This window comes from Gymnogyps californianus, chromosome 5 (assembly GCF_018139145.2).
Source record: "Gymnogyps californianus isolate 813 chromosome 5, ASM1813914v2, whole genome shotgun sequence".
Taxonomy (NCBI): Eukaryota; Metazoa; Chordata; class Aves; order Accipitriformes; family Cathartidae; genus Gymnogyps; species Gymnogyps californianus.
The window spans coordinates 41,153,745-41,171,147 of NC_059475.1; the positions used below are offsets into that span (position 1 = coordinate 41,153,745).

At 38.9% G+C, this 17,403-nt stretch overlaps 1 protein-coding gene across 1 annotated transcript; it reads right to left on the reverse strand.

Annotated features, from left to right (window-relative positions):
- Positions 1-7,872: 7,872 nt before the first annotated feature.
- DTD2 (D-aminoacyl-tRNA deacylase 2) lies at positions 7,873-16,203 on the reverse strand. The gene is made up of 3 exons (XM_050898180.1): positions 16,096-16,203; positions 9,946-10,015; positions 7,873-8,229 (listed from the first exon to the last, which is right to left on the reverse strand). The coding sequence occupies exons 1-3, from the start codon at positions 16,201-16,203 to the stop codon at positions 7,904-7,906; spliced, it is 504 nt and encodes a 167-aa protein (XP_050754137.1). The 3' UTR covers positions 7,873-7,903.
- Between the last annotated feature and the right edge of the window lie 1,200 nt (positions 16,204-17,403).

A 17,403-nucleotide genomic window follows, 5' to 3' on the forward strand; every position in this document is an offset into this window, starting at 1 on the left:
GGACACTGGTTTCATTTTTACTAAATTGCCTGTGATAAAGAAACATGAGCATTGATGCAATGACCTTTTACAAAAAAATTCTGCCAATGGATGTGGTAATGAAGAATACATAAATGCCTCATACCTGAAACAGGAAACTATTTCCATAGTATATTTCACAGAAATCAACTCTATGAACTCCTACTGGTGTAAAGGTGTTAACCCCTGGTATTGAAAATAACGTATACCCCCAGGAAAGAGTTATTTGCTCAGTTAACCTCATTTTGATCAGAAGATGAGTTGCCACTGCTCAACAGAAAGCTATCTGCCATTCAACTTGTGAGAAAGGTCAACTGAACAATTTATATTCAAAGGCTGTTGGTGCTATGATGTTTTCCATAATGAACTCCAGAAAAACAAAGGCTGCTCTATCTGACAGTCCTGAGGTAACAGAAAGACCTGGTAATATTTGTGAAGGATTGATCATGTTTAGCTCAGAAATAAATAAACAAAACCAAATCTAGAATAATTTTGAGAAGATTACTGCTGTTACTATTGTTATTACGCCTATTATTCACTTTTCTGTGGTAGCAGGCAGAGACCCACTCAAGATTAGTATCTCATAATGCTGAATGTTACATGAGCACAAGGCAAGACAAAACATCACTCATTAAGAAGTAGTCTTGCTCAGTTTTTCCCAAGAATGATCTTGCCCAGCCCCTAGTATACATGATATCAGCTCAAAGTAATGCTGTGTTAATGCTAAACTGATATGAATCAGTTGGAATAACGAGGGATACTGCTGCAGGACGTTCCTTCCATCTCCGGGTACATCGGCTTTAGGGTTGCTTTGTGCCAGCAGTGCTTACATGAGGGTAAGAATCTGTGTTTATTGGATCTATAGCTAACCTTGATTCTTTAATATGATTTTTTCCCTAAATTGGTCAACAGAGTGTTAACCATGCACTGATTCAAATTAGCATCTACTTCAGCAGTTATGCATGCCATTTTTATCTTTCCCCTTTTCAATCTGAAATAAAAAATATTGTCATGAAAGTTTATAGTATTCTGTTCTAAAACAGACAAAAATAGGACAATTAAATGTATTCACCATGTATTAATTCAATTGCCCCTTTCCCCATTAGTTCTGACTGAGCTTCAATAGCAAATTACTTAATAAAATAAGCAACTGGCAAATAATTGCAATGCACAAACCTACTGATTAGTCTTCTCATTAGTTAGTCTATTTTGGTAAAGTGGGTTGACTGATTTAGAGCATGAATCAGTTCTGCCATACAAATTCCAGTCATAGTAGAATATCTATACAGTCACATATGCCCCTGAGCTAAATATTTTCTTTCTTACAGCATTATAATCTTCAGTGACTCTAGAAGAAGAGAAAAGAATGTATTCCTTTGAATTCAGCGGGACTGTCTACGCATGAGTAAGAATCACAGGACTAGGGGCCCGATTTAAAGCAAATGAAACATCACCAAATAATTACATAGCAAACAAAACCAAATTCCGTTATATTTTAAAATCAGTAAGAAGGAATGTCTTTAGATTAATTATAAGATTAAACATTTAGTTTTACTTTCTTTTTGCAATTATGTTATACAGTCAATATACCCATTTAAGTAGAGAGTGAGACCATTAAGGTCTGATTCTGCAAACAGTTACACCATCAGCAACAGGCAATTTACATTTGGCTTTAATCTGAGTAAGGTTATTAATCTGGCTATAAACATTATAACATGCTCATTTCTAGAACTGCTGCAGCCCTTAGCATCCACGCCTGTCCATCAGTGTTCCCCCGGTTGAGACAGTAACTAGCTAAGTGTTTCTGATCCCAAAAGCGAAACATTCAGGTCCCTGGAGTAGCTGCCTTCTGGAGGTAAGTAGAATCCAATACAGTTTGGTCTGTCCTAGCTTTTGCAAAGCCTTAGTTACGAATCTTTCTTTTTCACACATTGAATATCGAAAATAATATATGGTTTTATTTCATGCTTAAATAATGCTAGACTTCTTTTTATTCCCAACACAGTTGCTTTTTGTACTATCACAAAATACAAGGCCTGAATTCCTGCCAAGCAATTACACAGTCCTGCTGTTATTTTTAATCCTAAAATGTAAATAAAAGTATAATGCAGGCCTAGATAATGTTAGATACAGCTACCAAAATGGAAGCGGGAAATAAGAAAAGGAAACGAGTCCTATCAAAACCACAACACATACATCTCAAACAGTTCAATGTGTGAATAAATGATCAATCTTCAGCGGTAAAAATTAATAATATATATTTTTAAATTTTAAAATTAAAAACCTGAAGAATCTTGGATAAAGTGTTCTGACAAGAATTAGCTGCACATTAATGAGATCTAGAGATGGATTGCCAATTGAACATTAAGGCCTCCCAAGAACCTTTTGCTTTCACTGTTAATCCAAAACCTTCGTTGCAATCTCTTTTCTAACGGAGCACATCTAAATAGCCTTAAGCTCCTTACTTGCACATTTTTAATACATACTGACGTAACAGGGCATATATTGTGGCACTTACACAGGCAAATACAATTAAAGTGAACAGAAAGCAGTTTTAAATTTAGAGTAAGACACATAAATATATATGAACTAAAACAGTGTGACAGGAATACCATTTATTTGCTTTTCGATCCTATCTGGGTCATTCCTATTTTAGAAATAGTATGGGGTGTTATTTGTAGTGATACCATGCCATTCATTGAGGTACTCGAAGTGCTCTGTGGACATTAGCTCAAGTCACATTTGTGAGGCAGAGGCTAAAGTAGGAGGCAGTGAAAGGCAAACTCCTGTAGCTCCAACAAAGGTGAAGAGAGGTGAGAGCATACTGCCTTCTGATGCAAAAGGAGGATCAGAGGTGATTTTTTGCCTTTCAGCAAAAAACCAGTGGTTTTAAACCTCTTTTTCCCCCATTTTCACTCTTTCTTTGTCTCACAGATGGAAAAAGTGGAGCAGAAAATTGCTTTGCCCAAAGCCACACACTGGCAGTAATTGAACTAGCAGACAGCATTGGTTTAAATAGAAAATGTGCAATACATTCATACTATTCAGGCTATTCTAACTGGTGTTTCTTTCTCTTGTCCACATATACCATTTACTTTTCAGCTGTAGTTGCACAGCACTTCTGGTAGCAGAATCTTGTAGGGATTCCCAAATTTTGAGTTGCTTTCAAGGAACTTCAAGAAAATAAGAAGGAATAGGAGATACCAAATTCACTGTATTCTTAAGAGACGGTCTCAAATTTTGGGTGCTGTTTTCCCAAGAAAGAGATTAAGAAGGCAGCTGTGATTTCTGTTTTCGTCCAGCAATTGTGACCCTTGATTTCTAATATAAAGCAGCTGGTGGATCTCACAGAGAGTCCAGCCTCACTGTGCTGTGCAATACATTAAACATAGTCATAGTCATTGTTTTGCTCGATGTACAGTCTAAAGTAGCGACACACTGAAAAAACCTAAATACCCATTTATTAGATGACAATTGAGATGCAAAGAAGTTAAGAAATTAAGCCAGTCACATAGGGGTTTGGTGGCAGACCTCAGGTAATGCCTGTGGATTTCTGGAGACCCCTCAAGCCCTCTGTGGCATACTGCCTGCCACTCCAGCTTTGGAAGAGAAACATAACGTGTTTGAAGGAGACCATATAGCAAAGTAGAGACTATTAGAGACTAAAAGCAGAAAATAATGGAAGCTTAAAAGATTCATACCTCCTTCTCCAAAGAAGCTGTTTTTATACCAGAGGTGAGATTGAGGTTCACTAGATCATACTTTTAAATCCACGTAGGTGCCTCAGACCAATGGAACTGACTTTGTTCTCAAGGAAGGGCTAAAGAGCAGTGGTTGCATTGAGTCACAATGAAGAAAGAAACTTTCATGCAGCTTTTGTGGTAAACAAGATCAGACATCACAGCTGCATTAAAGGACCCGGTGAAAAACACCACAAAGGCTGGCTAATATCCAGCAGCCCATCAAGTGGGTGCCACTTCAACATGGGGAAGCAACTGTCTGCAGGAGCTGTTATGTGCAAAATCTTGTTATGGGCAAAAAGAAACCCACCCTATGTGTAAAGTCACACAAAATTTATTATTACTGTAATTGCAACCTTAGCAGTCTAATCAAAGAATTATTATTAGTCCAGATCTAATTATTGCAGAAAAAGGAAGGAAATAAAGAAATTGTATAGAAAGTCTCAATAATACTACTACAGTTAAAACCATTACGCATGCACTGTCTCATACCTGCCCCTTCTCCTGGTGTCATGCTTACCCTTTCACCTCCCTGTGGCTTCCATCTGGTGGAGCATGCACAGTGGATCATCAGCATCCAGAGTCCTGTGCCTGTAGGAGTACAATGTTGGTGTTTATGGTTTCTTCTGGAAATAGCTCTCACCTGGGGCTATGTTTACATGTTTTCTGATAAAGTTTTACACCTTGCTTTTTTTTCACTAGTCTGCAACTATGTATTTTGTAATTTATTTATCTTAGATACTTGTTTTTTCTTCTCTTTTTTACCCCTAAGACTAGTTTGTCCAGCTCCAGGTCTGCATATCTTTAACTGACCATTGGCAAGTTGTTTATAGCCTTGGGATCTCCAGTGCCAGCCTGTGCCCCATCTCTTATCATCCCATGCCTCTACTCTGCACTGCAGCTGGTGTCTTCACTTCTCGAGGTTGCTGCTGTTCCAACAGGCCTTTATTTCTGTACACTGTAACATTATGTTAATCATAAATATATCATTCTACACAGAATAACTACTTATTATTAATATCTATATAAAACCTGTGGTTACACCACACAAAGCAAAAGTAAAATAAATTAGCCATAGTCTCCTGTCATTAGAAAAATTCTTGTCACAGCTAAATCAAGTAAAACCGAAGCTCCAAGAAGATCAGGGCAAGTTCAGACAAAGCACATGTGATAAGCCTTCGTCCTGAGGTCTTGTAAACTCAGGACAAAGCCTGTGGACTGTTACTAGCAATAGCAATACAGTTGCAGCATTGTTACTAGTATTACTGGGCTACATGCTGTTTATTACCTTCCAATTCTGGATTAATATTTGCATGTTGCATACTGTATGTAGCAGCAGAGGTAAGTATTTCCACAAAGGGCATGGGAAGGAAGCAGGAATACTGCTCACTAGAAAACAAGCTATTGCACCTGAACTCATTAGTTTTATGAGCACAGTTCATAGTCCACGCACGCTCAGCTTAGACACACTGGGTGTGTACGCTGCAAACAAGGTCGCAAAAACCCGATATAACAATTACTGTGTGACAGTTGAATTGGAGGCCACACTAGAATAGCATAATGATGACTCCTGATTTTATAGTTTATTTCAAGGAGATGGGGAATATTAAGCACCTTCCAATAAATATTCTCCAAGTATAGAACAGGACAATTATTTGAGCTTTTGTCTAGCATAGAATAGAAACTATTTAAAGCACTGTCAGGTCATCTGTTCAAAGCATATATTCATGGCAGAAAGGAATCAGCCTTTGGCTTTGAAAAAATAATTTTAATCAATTTTTTCATCAGTATGGTCCATCATGTTATTCAGAAATGGCTTCTTTCAGTAAATGGATTGTGAATCAATAGTAGATATAAATAAAGCAGTACAAAGGGCACGGCATTCAACAAGCTGCCAATCTTTGGAGCAGAAGATGGCAGAAATCAGTATTCCCAGGTGGATACACAAATAAATCAGAAATGAGCAGATAATACACAAAGATGCCACCTTTTACAGAAACTCCAGAGTTCTGTCTTGTCCCAAGAACCACTGAAATATACATAAGTTTGTATGTATTTTATATGAGAGATCAGTATGAGATGGAGTCTCATTTGATGAAAGATGAAGTCTGTTTTTCACTAAACATTTTCAAGCTCATCCCTCTTAGAACTTGCAGAGTTCTTGAAATATAGAGAATGAATTGCCAGGCTGCCAAAGATCTTTCTGGAGCCAGGAAAAAAAATAGAATTAAAAACTGCAGACTTGTATTATACCTCAAAGGATCAATTCTTGAGATATAGCAAATACCCATAATTCCTGTAAGGTCAGTGAAAAGTGGTATTACTCAGCACATTTTATGATTTGGCCTCCAACAGAAAAAGGAATAAAAAAAGTTTTTTCAAGCACACAGATCATAATGAATTTGTAGTAGTTATACACATCAGGGCAATCTTATTTAAATGTCGCTAGTAAGAACTTAGAACATGACTCATATTGTGCCTATCATCATAATTGTTAATTATTAATGAATAAATACGTCATTTGGGACCTGGCTAATATTTTCAGGCCATTTGTGTGAATAGCTGTTTTCAACTGTGAGAGTGCCAGTTGCCAGGAATTCAACATCCTTAGGTATTTAATAATTATTAACCATACATTATGTTAATCTGAAAAATCTCATTACTCTTATCAAACTATGAGGTTTGTATCTGTTCAAAAAGTGTGATTCTCATGGCATAGTTTGAGCCTGCAGATTACATGTTCGGTTATGTTTTTTAAAAAATAAAGATAAGGACAGAATATTTGTAACTACTGACCTACAATTTAAGATTGCACAAGCTGGCATGCTCGCTAACCATGAGGTTTTACATCTTTTCCAGAAGAATTCATTATTTAAATGGGAATTCTAGATAATTACTGCAAACCATATAATTGTCTAATTTCACTTTGAACCCTTCTAAAGTACTGACTTCAAAACCCATGATGCTGCAGTAAAAGAGAAACTTGACTCACAGGATGAATGCACTTGAATCAGTTTTGAATTTGCCACATTTTAATGTAGCTGTTCTGTTCTTACTGCCTTACAAGACAGAATTTCCCACTATATCTTCTTAACACCATCTGTTAATAATTTTTATGACAGTACTGCATAGGGGGTCAGCTGGGAATGGGGCCCCAAATGTGCCAACACTGTATATAAAAGAAATATAAGCTAGTCTGCCTGGCGGATTCAATAGACAAAAAGCTGGAAGGAAGCAATAGGGGCAGAGGGAACAATGACATGGCAGCATACATTGTACCATTTTTATTTTTGTTTCCATTTGAATATGCCAGTCCTTTTCCTGAGGCTCTGTTATGAAAGAATTGAGTAGACAACAAGACCAAAGTAACAAGGACACAGATCAAGCTATAGCAAGCAGCCTATCAAAACACATCAGAGGAGATTTCGGGGTGCAAACTTCAAGAAAGCAATTCAGTGGTACTGCCTTGACTTCAGTTTCTAGATGCGCCTCACTTTTTCTTCCCTGTATAAGCTCATGTTCAGTCCTAGTACTACCTTAAGTGTCCCACCCCTGCACACTCTGGATAAGGGGGATGGACTTTCTTATTTAGTACCTACTCTCTAAGAGGCTAAAAATTCAGTGAATTTGTGCTTTCAATATATTTGTTAGCTAGAAAGCATTGCTATTTTATAGATAGAAAACTTTAGAAAGACAAAAATTGTCTGACTCAGGAAATCTGGGAACAAATAAGTACATCTACAGCATTCTTTTTTTTTAGTCTATAAACTTCACTTCCTCAAGTGTACTTTACAATAGCTAATACATGTAATACTTTTGTCATTATTTTGTAGTAAGAAACATATGCATTACCCCATTTTTGTTAATAAAGCCTTCCAAATTATACATCTTCATTGGATCAATATTAACAATTATTTTGAGCACACTTCAGATGAATATGGACATAAAACACATACTCATTATGGTAAAGCAGTCTCAGGCATCCTTCTATTTAATGGGATTGGCAGCACCAGTACAGATAAGTGAAAGTCTTTCTTACACTGTATTTCCCAAACCATTTAAGTACATTAATGCTTAGAAATGAAGGGGGGGGGGGAAGACAACAGTTGCAAGCCAGTACTGTATCCAAGATATCATTTCTTTTTTCAAAATTCAATCAAATGAGTGTAAGGTCCATTTGTATCCAGTTTTAACACCTGCCTGTTTCCGTATGTGCCGTGCTTGATGAGCACACCTGCTTCCACGCATTTGGCATTGGCAGCCAGTTCTTTTTCACACAAAGTCACAAACTGAGAATAAAGTTCCAGCCCTTTTTCTTTTTCAATGTTTGCATGGTACTGCATCTTTCTTCCCTTTGGTTTACCGCCTAGGGTAGCTTGTGGTATGATTAACACATCACCTGGTAAATCAAGAACAGAAACGTACTCGCCGCTTTCATTTTCACTTAATTTAACATTCAACAGCATATTGACTGCAAATAAAAATAAAATAAGAGTTAGTGTAACTAAAGTAAATTAAACAGGACCTAATATAACATCATAAACAAGATTCAACAAATATTGCGATGCGTGACAAACTATTCAAGTAAAAGAAACTGCTCATTAATGAAATGAAACATGGACAGTCAATAAATACTATTAACCAACTAAGATGTCTGAGTATTGTGAAGAATGTGAAGGATATTTATATTAATATACTATGTCTAAAGAGTTATTTTTGGGGGGAAGTGGTTGGCTGTCTGAAATCCTGAAGTTGATTCTAGTTGGACACCCCAAAGGAACCCAGGATCCAATTAGTGACCCTAAATTAATTGCCTGATACTCAAATAGGCAACATTTGCACAACACTACACATTGTAGGAGATAACACCATCTTCAGTGCACTTTCGAGAAGTTTCTGCCCTGAATGTCTTTTCATTCTGGTTGCACTAGTTCGCAGCAGGACCCAGCACTGATCTGGGCTGAAGCCACAGCTCAGCAGTTTGGTCTCAAGTGGAGTGAGTGCCCTTCAGCGCTCCACTTCGAGACGTGCCGGTGCCAGCTTATCTTTTGAGAGAGGAAATGGGCATGAAGGTCAGAGATGCAATTTGGCCCATAAGCCAGAATATATAAACTTGCAAATAAAATCGATGCATTTACTAACATGGTATTTTCCAGTGTTTCTATAACAAATCAAATCATTCCCCCAAAACTTCCTCTAACTCTGTAAAAGCTGTGAGGATACTAGTCATGCCTCCAAACCCATAGAAGTCTAATGTTGTTCGAAGCAAAAAGAGCTGAGTTGTGATTCAGGAACCAAAACACTCATTTAAACAGTTTCAAAATAAATTTAGGAAAAAATATTCTGTAAGACAGACACTTAGATGGGACAGACACTAGGTCGTAGATGAATCTCCTAATAGGAAACAGAACTTTGTTCTTCTGGCCTGTTTCAGCTGCCACACAGCTGAAAAGGTCATTATTCTCAAGTAACACTCTCATGAAACTCTCACAAGCACAAAATCAATTTTCATATCATAGCTTTAAATACACCCAAAGATTTCAACTTAGTTTAGCATCACAGACAGACTTATGCACAGCATCTTCTCCACTTTGATGTAAATGTTAAAGTGCATGTGGAGAAGAGGGAAAGAACTGCAGATATTGCTGTTATCACTTCTGAACCAGAAAACTGCTCTTGAAATGCTAACAGTGTATATAGTATCACTGAAATGAGATGGGAAGGACACTGTTTAGTTATCCACCCAACTCCCTCTACCGGCTATAATTTTAAATATCCTGCACATACAGTGAGATCAGTGTTAAAATACTTCTCAAATCAAGTAATGAATTATTTGAAAACAGTTTTCTCTAAATTCAGTTCTGTCCCGGACTGAACCTGTTGCCTAATACATGTAATATGTCAAGCAGCAGGTGCAGCGCTTTCTCTGTTTGCTAGAATGTTATCATTACGGGAATTGATTTTCTAAGAGGCTGATCATGAGCAGACGGATAGAGTGAGAGGTATGGACAACTGTCAAAAAAAACAAGACCAACCAAGCTGTTCTTTCAGCCAGGTGATTGATTTGGAATGATGCTATCTGATGGCTTTTTGACTACTTCTTGTCCAAATGGTTGCTGCCTTCTCTGCCTCTACTGCTTTTCTTCTTTTTCAAACAATACAAGAATTTATAAGGATTATATCATACCAATTTTTGGCACAAGATCTTCATCAGCACCTTTGAAGAAGCATATGTAGATAACAAGCCCTCTCTGGATCTACGAAAGATCACAGAAAACTATGTCAATGTTTCTCGTTGTCCACCATGCACACTCATCATTAAAACTGGTATCAAAAATGACAAAACTACACAACAAAAGCTTCCAAGAGTAGTTTTAGTTATTTAGTATAGCTTCAGACATCAAATTTACACACCACACTGTAGAAGCTTATGAGATATATACTGATTGTCTGCACAATGCTTCTACATACAATTAAACCAATTTATTAGCTCCATGTGAAGCCAAATTTAGTTGGAATGTGCAATGTACAGTATTAACATAGACAAGGTGACAAGATGAATTTGTGTACTTAAATCCAGCATAGGAAATAATTTAAGCTTTTTTCCTATCAAACATACAGATAAAATAATTTTCAGCGTGAGTTATGATTTTATTTCCAATTATGAAACATGACAAACACCACAGGACTTGTCAGTGAACTGAATTATATTTTGATGTTAAAAGTAATCTAGTACAGGATAATTCTGAAAAAACACAGAGTCTGTTAATTAAAGATTTAAATATGATGACCAATTTAAATATGATGACCAACAACTATGAAGCTGTTCAGAATATTATAAAGTTGTTCAAAATATTATTTATCAGTTTGGGTGAAATCTTTTTGGTGAAATGGGACCTTTCCCCTGATTTGTATAGAGTAAAGGATATGCCACTTCTTTAGCATTCAGAGACTACTTGTAAGAACTATCTGTTTGAGGGAAGAATTAGGTCTGTACTGAGGAGAAAGCACGAGGAAATTCTTGTGTAGCTTTTCTACTCTCTTGGTTAGTTCACAAGGGATGTGTGTGCAACAACCTGTGCTTTATTAAGACAAACTGATAGGCTCTGCAGCCAGCAACAATTATGTCTCATGCACAAGTATACCTGAATGGTTTAACTTCTTCAGGAAAAAAAAGAAAGGTGTACAATATTCACAGGCATATAGTATCTAAAAAAACCTCACCACTGCTTTGCCAAGAATAAGTACCTTTATATTTTTGTTAGAAGAAAAATAAATGTCAGCTTATGAAATACTACCTAAGAGATGCTAACTAGATTGGGGAAGGAAGGAGTCATTAATATCGACATTATCAAAGCAAAAGGATAAGAAATGTGAATAGTTTCTTAAAAATACCTTTTTAAAATTTTTCTTCTCTTTTCTTTATTTTTCCTTTCCCCTTTTCTTTAAAAGATAAAGGTTTTTGGTGAAGAAAACTTAGCCATACACATGAGATTTTATCCCTTTGTTATTGGAGAGATTAAACAAAATGCTCAAGGCAACGACTGAGAAGAGCTATGCCTTCTCAACTATTTTTCTAGTGACTAAGTTCTGGAAAAAGAGAATGCTCTTTGCAGCCAAAACGTCACATGATGAGAACTTTCAAAAGCTTTAAATGGCTCCTTTCAAAACTCCTTTTCGCCGCTGCAGAATATTATACAGTTTCCCAAATGACTGCCATATTTCATAAACACTGTAAGAAATTTGATGGCCTGAACCTCAAATGACATTTCAAACCATCTGTTTGAATAAGGGAGAGAAATGCAGGCTGCCAAAAGTTAGATATCCTTACATGTTTAGCTAAATAGTCGTTCCAGAAACAAACCAGCATCAGGATATTAGTAGAGAAAAACGATGCACACATACCTACTAATAAAAATGTTTGTGACAAAATAGGCCAAACGCATTTACATTGTATATATCTGACCACCGCATTAGAAATAAGCGACTCCATGATATAGCATACATCACAGAAAATCATTCTACTTCTGAGACTTGTGACAGTGTTTTTTGCACAGTCTCACATACGGAAGTAACCATATTCTGCAAGCAGGAAGTCCTAACGCCAGACAGATAAAGATTAAGTAAAAACATTCATTATTTTTCCAGCCTCTCTCATGATTTGATACCTATTTTTAATATACTTTTTATCACAAGATGAGACATACATATTGAGGGAAATTAGAGGGACAGGAGGTTAAATGAAAAAAAAAGATTAATTCAGAGACAAGTTAAAGCTGCTAGAGGATGCTTCTATTTATATTGCATGTTTATGATCTTCTAGAACTTTTTTCAACCATGCTATAGTTGAAAACTATTCAACTATTTGTAAGTTGAAACTTATGGTTTCAACTATGACTGAAAACTGTGGCTGAACACTATTTTCAACACATCTGCAGCCATGTTTCAACCTCTTGTTATGTCTTACTTTTTTGTTCTTTAGTTTTCTTAATTGAAGACGTAAAATTGAATGCAATTTCAAGAGCTAATCTAATAATAATGCATGTCAGTCCTCTGATCTTATATCAGTGTTTCAGGTGTCTTAAGACTCGTGGTTGCTGCCAGTGTAAGGAACGGGAACGTGTAAACCTTTTGAACGAAAGCAAAACCATTGCCATTGCTGAAGGTCCTCTGTAACCTATCAAAGTCTAGCTGACTGCTCTTCAGAGCTATATTTAACGCAGGAAAAATCAAGCAAAATAACACAAATAAGAAGGTCATAAATTCAACATGTTGATGTGCGAACAGCCACTGCAAGGAACTTACATAGTGACAGGCAGGCGGTTGGGCAAGGAAACTGTGCTCTATGTGGATTTACTGTTACCAGTAAAATGCCTACATAAATAAAACAGCAAAGCAAGTTACTTTGCAACACTGGCGTTTATTATTCAAGCGTCCTAAGCAATCATCAGACTAGGCAACCTGCATCATGAAGGGCTGAAGTACCCGGCCCCTAAGGCCATACAGCCAGCCTTAGCAACGGCTGCCTCCAAACCCTGCTTTTTAGCTCTTTTGCAGGAAAAACAAATAACTAACTCCTTCCTCACGCTCCTTACTAAATACATTCATCTGAATTTTGTGCGATTTCATTAGCAAAACCCAAATATATTCTGCAAAATGTTATCCCCAGTCTACCTTTTTCTTTTTTTTTTTTTCAGGAAAATGTAATACAACTGATAATGAAAACGGAGACACTTTGTAATCCTTAGGAAGCCAGTTTGTGAAACTAACTTATATAAATTATTCTTTACCATTTCTGTTTTAAGTTCAGATTTGCTACCCCATGAGAAGATTTCTTCATATTTCTTACATTCAGCTGCAGCAAAGAGAGATTACATCATCTACCACAGGTCACAGAACAAGTCTGTGCCTGGTACTTTGCACTGCTTTTTGCTATCTTAACCGGAAAACAAATCAAGGGAAAGAAGACAAGGGAAAGACAGTGTTCATTGCATAAAGTGTAGGCATTTATACTTTTTAGCTGAATACTCATTTTACGTTTCTTTTCTCCCATTGTTGTGAAATACACCAAATCTCACCTTATTTCTCCCCTGCCTTTAAAAGGAGAATTCCTTTTTTTCCTCCTAAGTATTTTGCTGTATACATAAACCTTTTATGGATGCTATCTAATCTAACCAACATTTCTCCATAAACAAGACATCCTATCCCCAGTAATCCTCAACAGGCCAGAAAAACTCAATCATGAAAACACAACGAATGCAGTGATTCATGTATAGATATAAAGTACACTCCTAACCTTCTTCCAGATAAAGAACATCTGCTCTGAAGTTCCTAAAGTACCTACAGGGGTCTCTTAAAGCTCAGAAGCTATTCAAAGCCACCTACATAATGTGCTATTTATAATACACTAGAAATTTCTCAAGGTGAAGACCTACTTTTAAGTTGTTACAGATCATCAGCAACACAGTGGTTTATGTAAATAATAGTTTATGAGGTCTGTATTTTTTATTTTTGCATTGACATGCATATATAGGGAGTAACATCACCCTACCAGAAAACGTCAGCAGCAAAGACTCCTTCCAATGACCTCTAAAGTAGTCATACGAAAGAACTACATACAAGAAACTACGTTTTTTGCTGCACTGTGACTAGTTCTTGTTAAAACAGATTTCTCTTAAAAAGCCCCAGGTACCCACGAAAGATTCCTAAGTACCCATGACAAATATTAGTAAGGTTCATGTCTGAAAAATATCTGCTGCTGAGACTACCCAAATCTCTTGCAGATTCCTTTAGTGCTATCTATTACTTTCCCAGTGACTTTGGTTAAGCCATTTAAAACTTCAAATAAGAGATATAAACAGTGTAACCTCCTTGTAATAGAGTTACTCATGATATCTCTAAACCATAACATATGCCTCTTTTTGGATAGTTTAAAAGACAGCCAGCAAAATGACATTTCTGCTTTTATTTACTAGATCTACAATTACTTCTGAGATTAGCAAGCTAGAAATAGGATATTTCTCCTATAGTTAATTTATGCTGTGATGAGCAACTGTCACTATAATTAACCTTACACTGAGAGGCTAATAATGCAATACACACAGATGCACTTCAGCCAAATACCGTATCTGTGAGATGACACATATTTCCTCTGAGTAAAACGTTCTGGTTTCCCAGACCATGCTGCAGAAACTAGGTCTTATGGATCCACCTGACTCTTCCGAACACGGAGAGAAAAGTTTTAAGAACAATGTGAAAGTCAATCAGTGGAAACACCTAGGGACAGACTTTTTTTTTTAAAACTCTCTTCAGATTTGTTAAATTAACTCATAAGCCCTTTAAACACGCTAGAATTTTTACTTTTAAAAAGTTATCCGAGTGACTATATTTAGCCCCTTCTGTTGTAGTAGTCTTTAAGAAGAACAAAAGACAAAACCAAAAAAACCCCAAGGGCTAAACAGTTGACACCTGCATAGATGAGTTATTCTAGTGTAGGTGACCCATAAACAGTGACAACTACAGCAGGACAGTGCATCCCAAAGGGCAGCCTTCATGCTTTGGTCAATAGCCCTGGGCTGTATGCATAGCACAGAGCCCAAAGAGTCTGCAGACCTACCTACCTCTTCCGACAGAAGACTATGGGAGGAAAAGGGGGAAATTACAGCGTTTCCCTCAAACTGTGTGGTGGTCTACATCCTAAATTTCCTTTTGGTTAGTGGTCTGGAAAAAAAAATATCAGAACTACTGCTGCCATAGTCCCATTGCTCTACCTGGCCTTTCTTCTCCAAGTGTACACTATCATACAATTAACAAAGTACACAGCTGAGCCCATCAGCCAAGTTTGTAGCACCTCTGTGAAAGTGTATTTAAGAAAGGTCAGATAGTGCCAAAGAGGCAATAACAAGGTTAGAGGGGAAGGTGGTGTTTTGTGGTGGAGCAGCCATGCTCCTGAAGGGACTGCAGCCTGTGAGGGACCCATGCTGGAGCACAGAGAAAGAAGGAACAGCAGAGAGAAACCTCTGCGTGCTGACCCCAACCTCCTGTGTTGCTTGTTGCCTTGCCGAAGGGACTGAGTGTAACCTTTGGTGATAACAAGGGGGTAAGGGGAGGGCTCTGGAGTGGAAACTAGGCATGGGGTAGGACAGGTGTCTGAAGTGAAGCTTAACCTGGAAAAGGAGGAGGGGTGTTTACCTCAGATGTCTAAATATTTGTTGGTGGGATTTTTTTTTCAATACCCAAATTACTAATTAAATATTTATATTAACTGGCAATAAATTAACTTAAATTCCCCAAGTCTGTTTTGCCTGTGATGATAACTGGCGATTTCTTTGACTTTACTCTGACCCACTTATTTTCTTACTCCTTTTGTTCCTCTTTCCCCTTGCTGGCTGGGGTAGAGAAGCGGCTGGACGGGCGCTTGGCTGCTAGCAGGGGCCAGCCCACCACCCGGGGGTTGCTTCCAACGCAGCCAGCTCCCTGAAGAGCAAACCTAAGCAGAGACAGACCGCAGGTTTTGAAGGCGAGCACGGATCGCAAGCCAAACTGGGATCTCCTGAAGCTCGACGGGCATTACTGCAGGGATTACTGATCTGACCGTGCGTAGGGAGAGGAGAGCAGCTTCGCTCCCGTTGTTATCACCGGGAGCACCCCCTGTGAAGGCGGACGGACCACGACCTCAGCGAGGGCACCCTCCCTCGCTCCCCGCCGAGCGCCTGCGCGCAGGAGACGAAGCGTTCTCCCGCCGCTCGCCCCGGAGCGGCCGCGAGCCGCCGCCTCCCGCCCCGCCGAGGGAAGAAGGGGCGATACCGAGGGGGAGGCGGCCCGCGGCAGACGTTACCTCCACCCACTCGGCCTCGGAGCCGCGCTCGGGCGGCTTCACCTGCAGCCGGGCGGACACGCACTGCTGCAGCAGGGCCCGAGCCGCCGCCGGCCGCGCCGCCGCCATAGCGGGCCCCGCACGGCCTGAGGGCGGGAGCGGGCGTGCGCGCTGCTCGGGCCAGTCGCTGCCGCCGGGACGCGGGGTAACGCCTTTCCGGCACCGCAGGCTGCTCGCATCGGTGCCCGATGGGGTTAGGCATCCCGTCCCCAGGAGCCTGCGGGTCACAGGCCGCGATGGCAGGCGGCTGGAAGGGGTGGGGGGGCGGGCGCCGCCGTCCTGCGGGGGAATGACGGGCACGGCGACCCAGGCCGGTAACCGGCGCCAAGGGAGAGTCTAACGATGGGGTCTGCAGGACGGCAACGACTTTGCTCTGCAAATACTTAAAAGCAGCTTATGTGACACGCAAGCGATAAAGAAGGCCCTGCTAAAAATGTAAGGGAAAATCAGCAAATACTGTATACCTTTTGCAGAAGGTACAGCAGGGCTTGTGATCTGTCGGTGACCTCTAAGGAGGAGGCAGGCAGCAAGGATACGAGCTTTGGAACAGAATAATAAAAGTGTTTCTACACGTCAACTTACCGATGCCCTACAGCTAGCAGGAAGCAAGTTTTTGTTTCTTTTTTGATGAGAAACGAAAAATCTGCTTGACTTCTGGTGGGGAAATGTCACATGCTTGGGGTAAGAACAGGACACTAGTTTCTGCATGAAAAAGAAAATTATTGATCTGAATAGTGTTTGTCACTTGCTTCTTTAAAAACAAGTAATGGTTGTGTTTCAGGTGACTGAGATGAACCTATCAAGTTGGAGCATTTCTCTTCAATGATACTGCTTTGGAGCAGAGGGAACAAAAAAAAATCATGCAGTTAAAAGGGATCTGGATAGCTAGGGATCAAAATCATGATCTGGAAAAAAGTGCATAGTTCTGAAATGATATCCCATAGCGAATGGGAAAAGTTAAAGTATTGCAACTGCTGCTTTTATTATCTTTCAGGTTTTTGGCTACCTACCCTGATATTCATTGAACAGCTCCAAAATTAGAAGAGTTGTGCCTTCCTCCTGTCTGTGAATTCTGACAGATATAAATTTTGAATAACATTGGCTTCAGCAAAGGCAGGATAGAGTGATGTGGAATTCAGTGTCTCTCTCTGAATTGATTTTAAGACTGAAGATTTTCTTTTTACAACCATGTTTAGAAAAAAAAAGATGTAATAAATAGCGGTGTGGGTAAGAGGCCAAACTTTATTAGCTGGTCTCAATCATAGAGTA

Excerpts from the sequence above, each read along its gene's own strand:
- DTD2 (XM_050898180.1), bottom strand. The coding sequence starts at position 16,203 with ATGGCGGCGGCGCGGCCGGCGGCGGCTCGGGCCCTGCTGCAGCAGTGC. Across the intron at positions 10,016-16,095 it reads CCGAGGCCGAGTGGGTGGAG|ATCCAGAGAGGGCTTGTTAT; the intron begins GTAACGTCTGCC and ends GATCTTTCGTAG. Across the intron at positions 8,230-9,945 it reads AGATCTTGTGCCAAAAATTG|TCAATATGCTGTTGAATGTT; the intron begins GTATGATATAAT and ends TTTTATTTGCAG.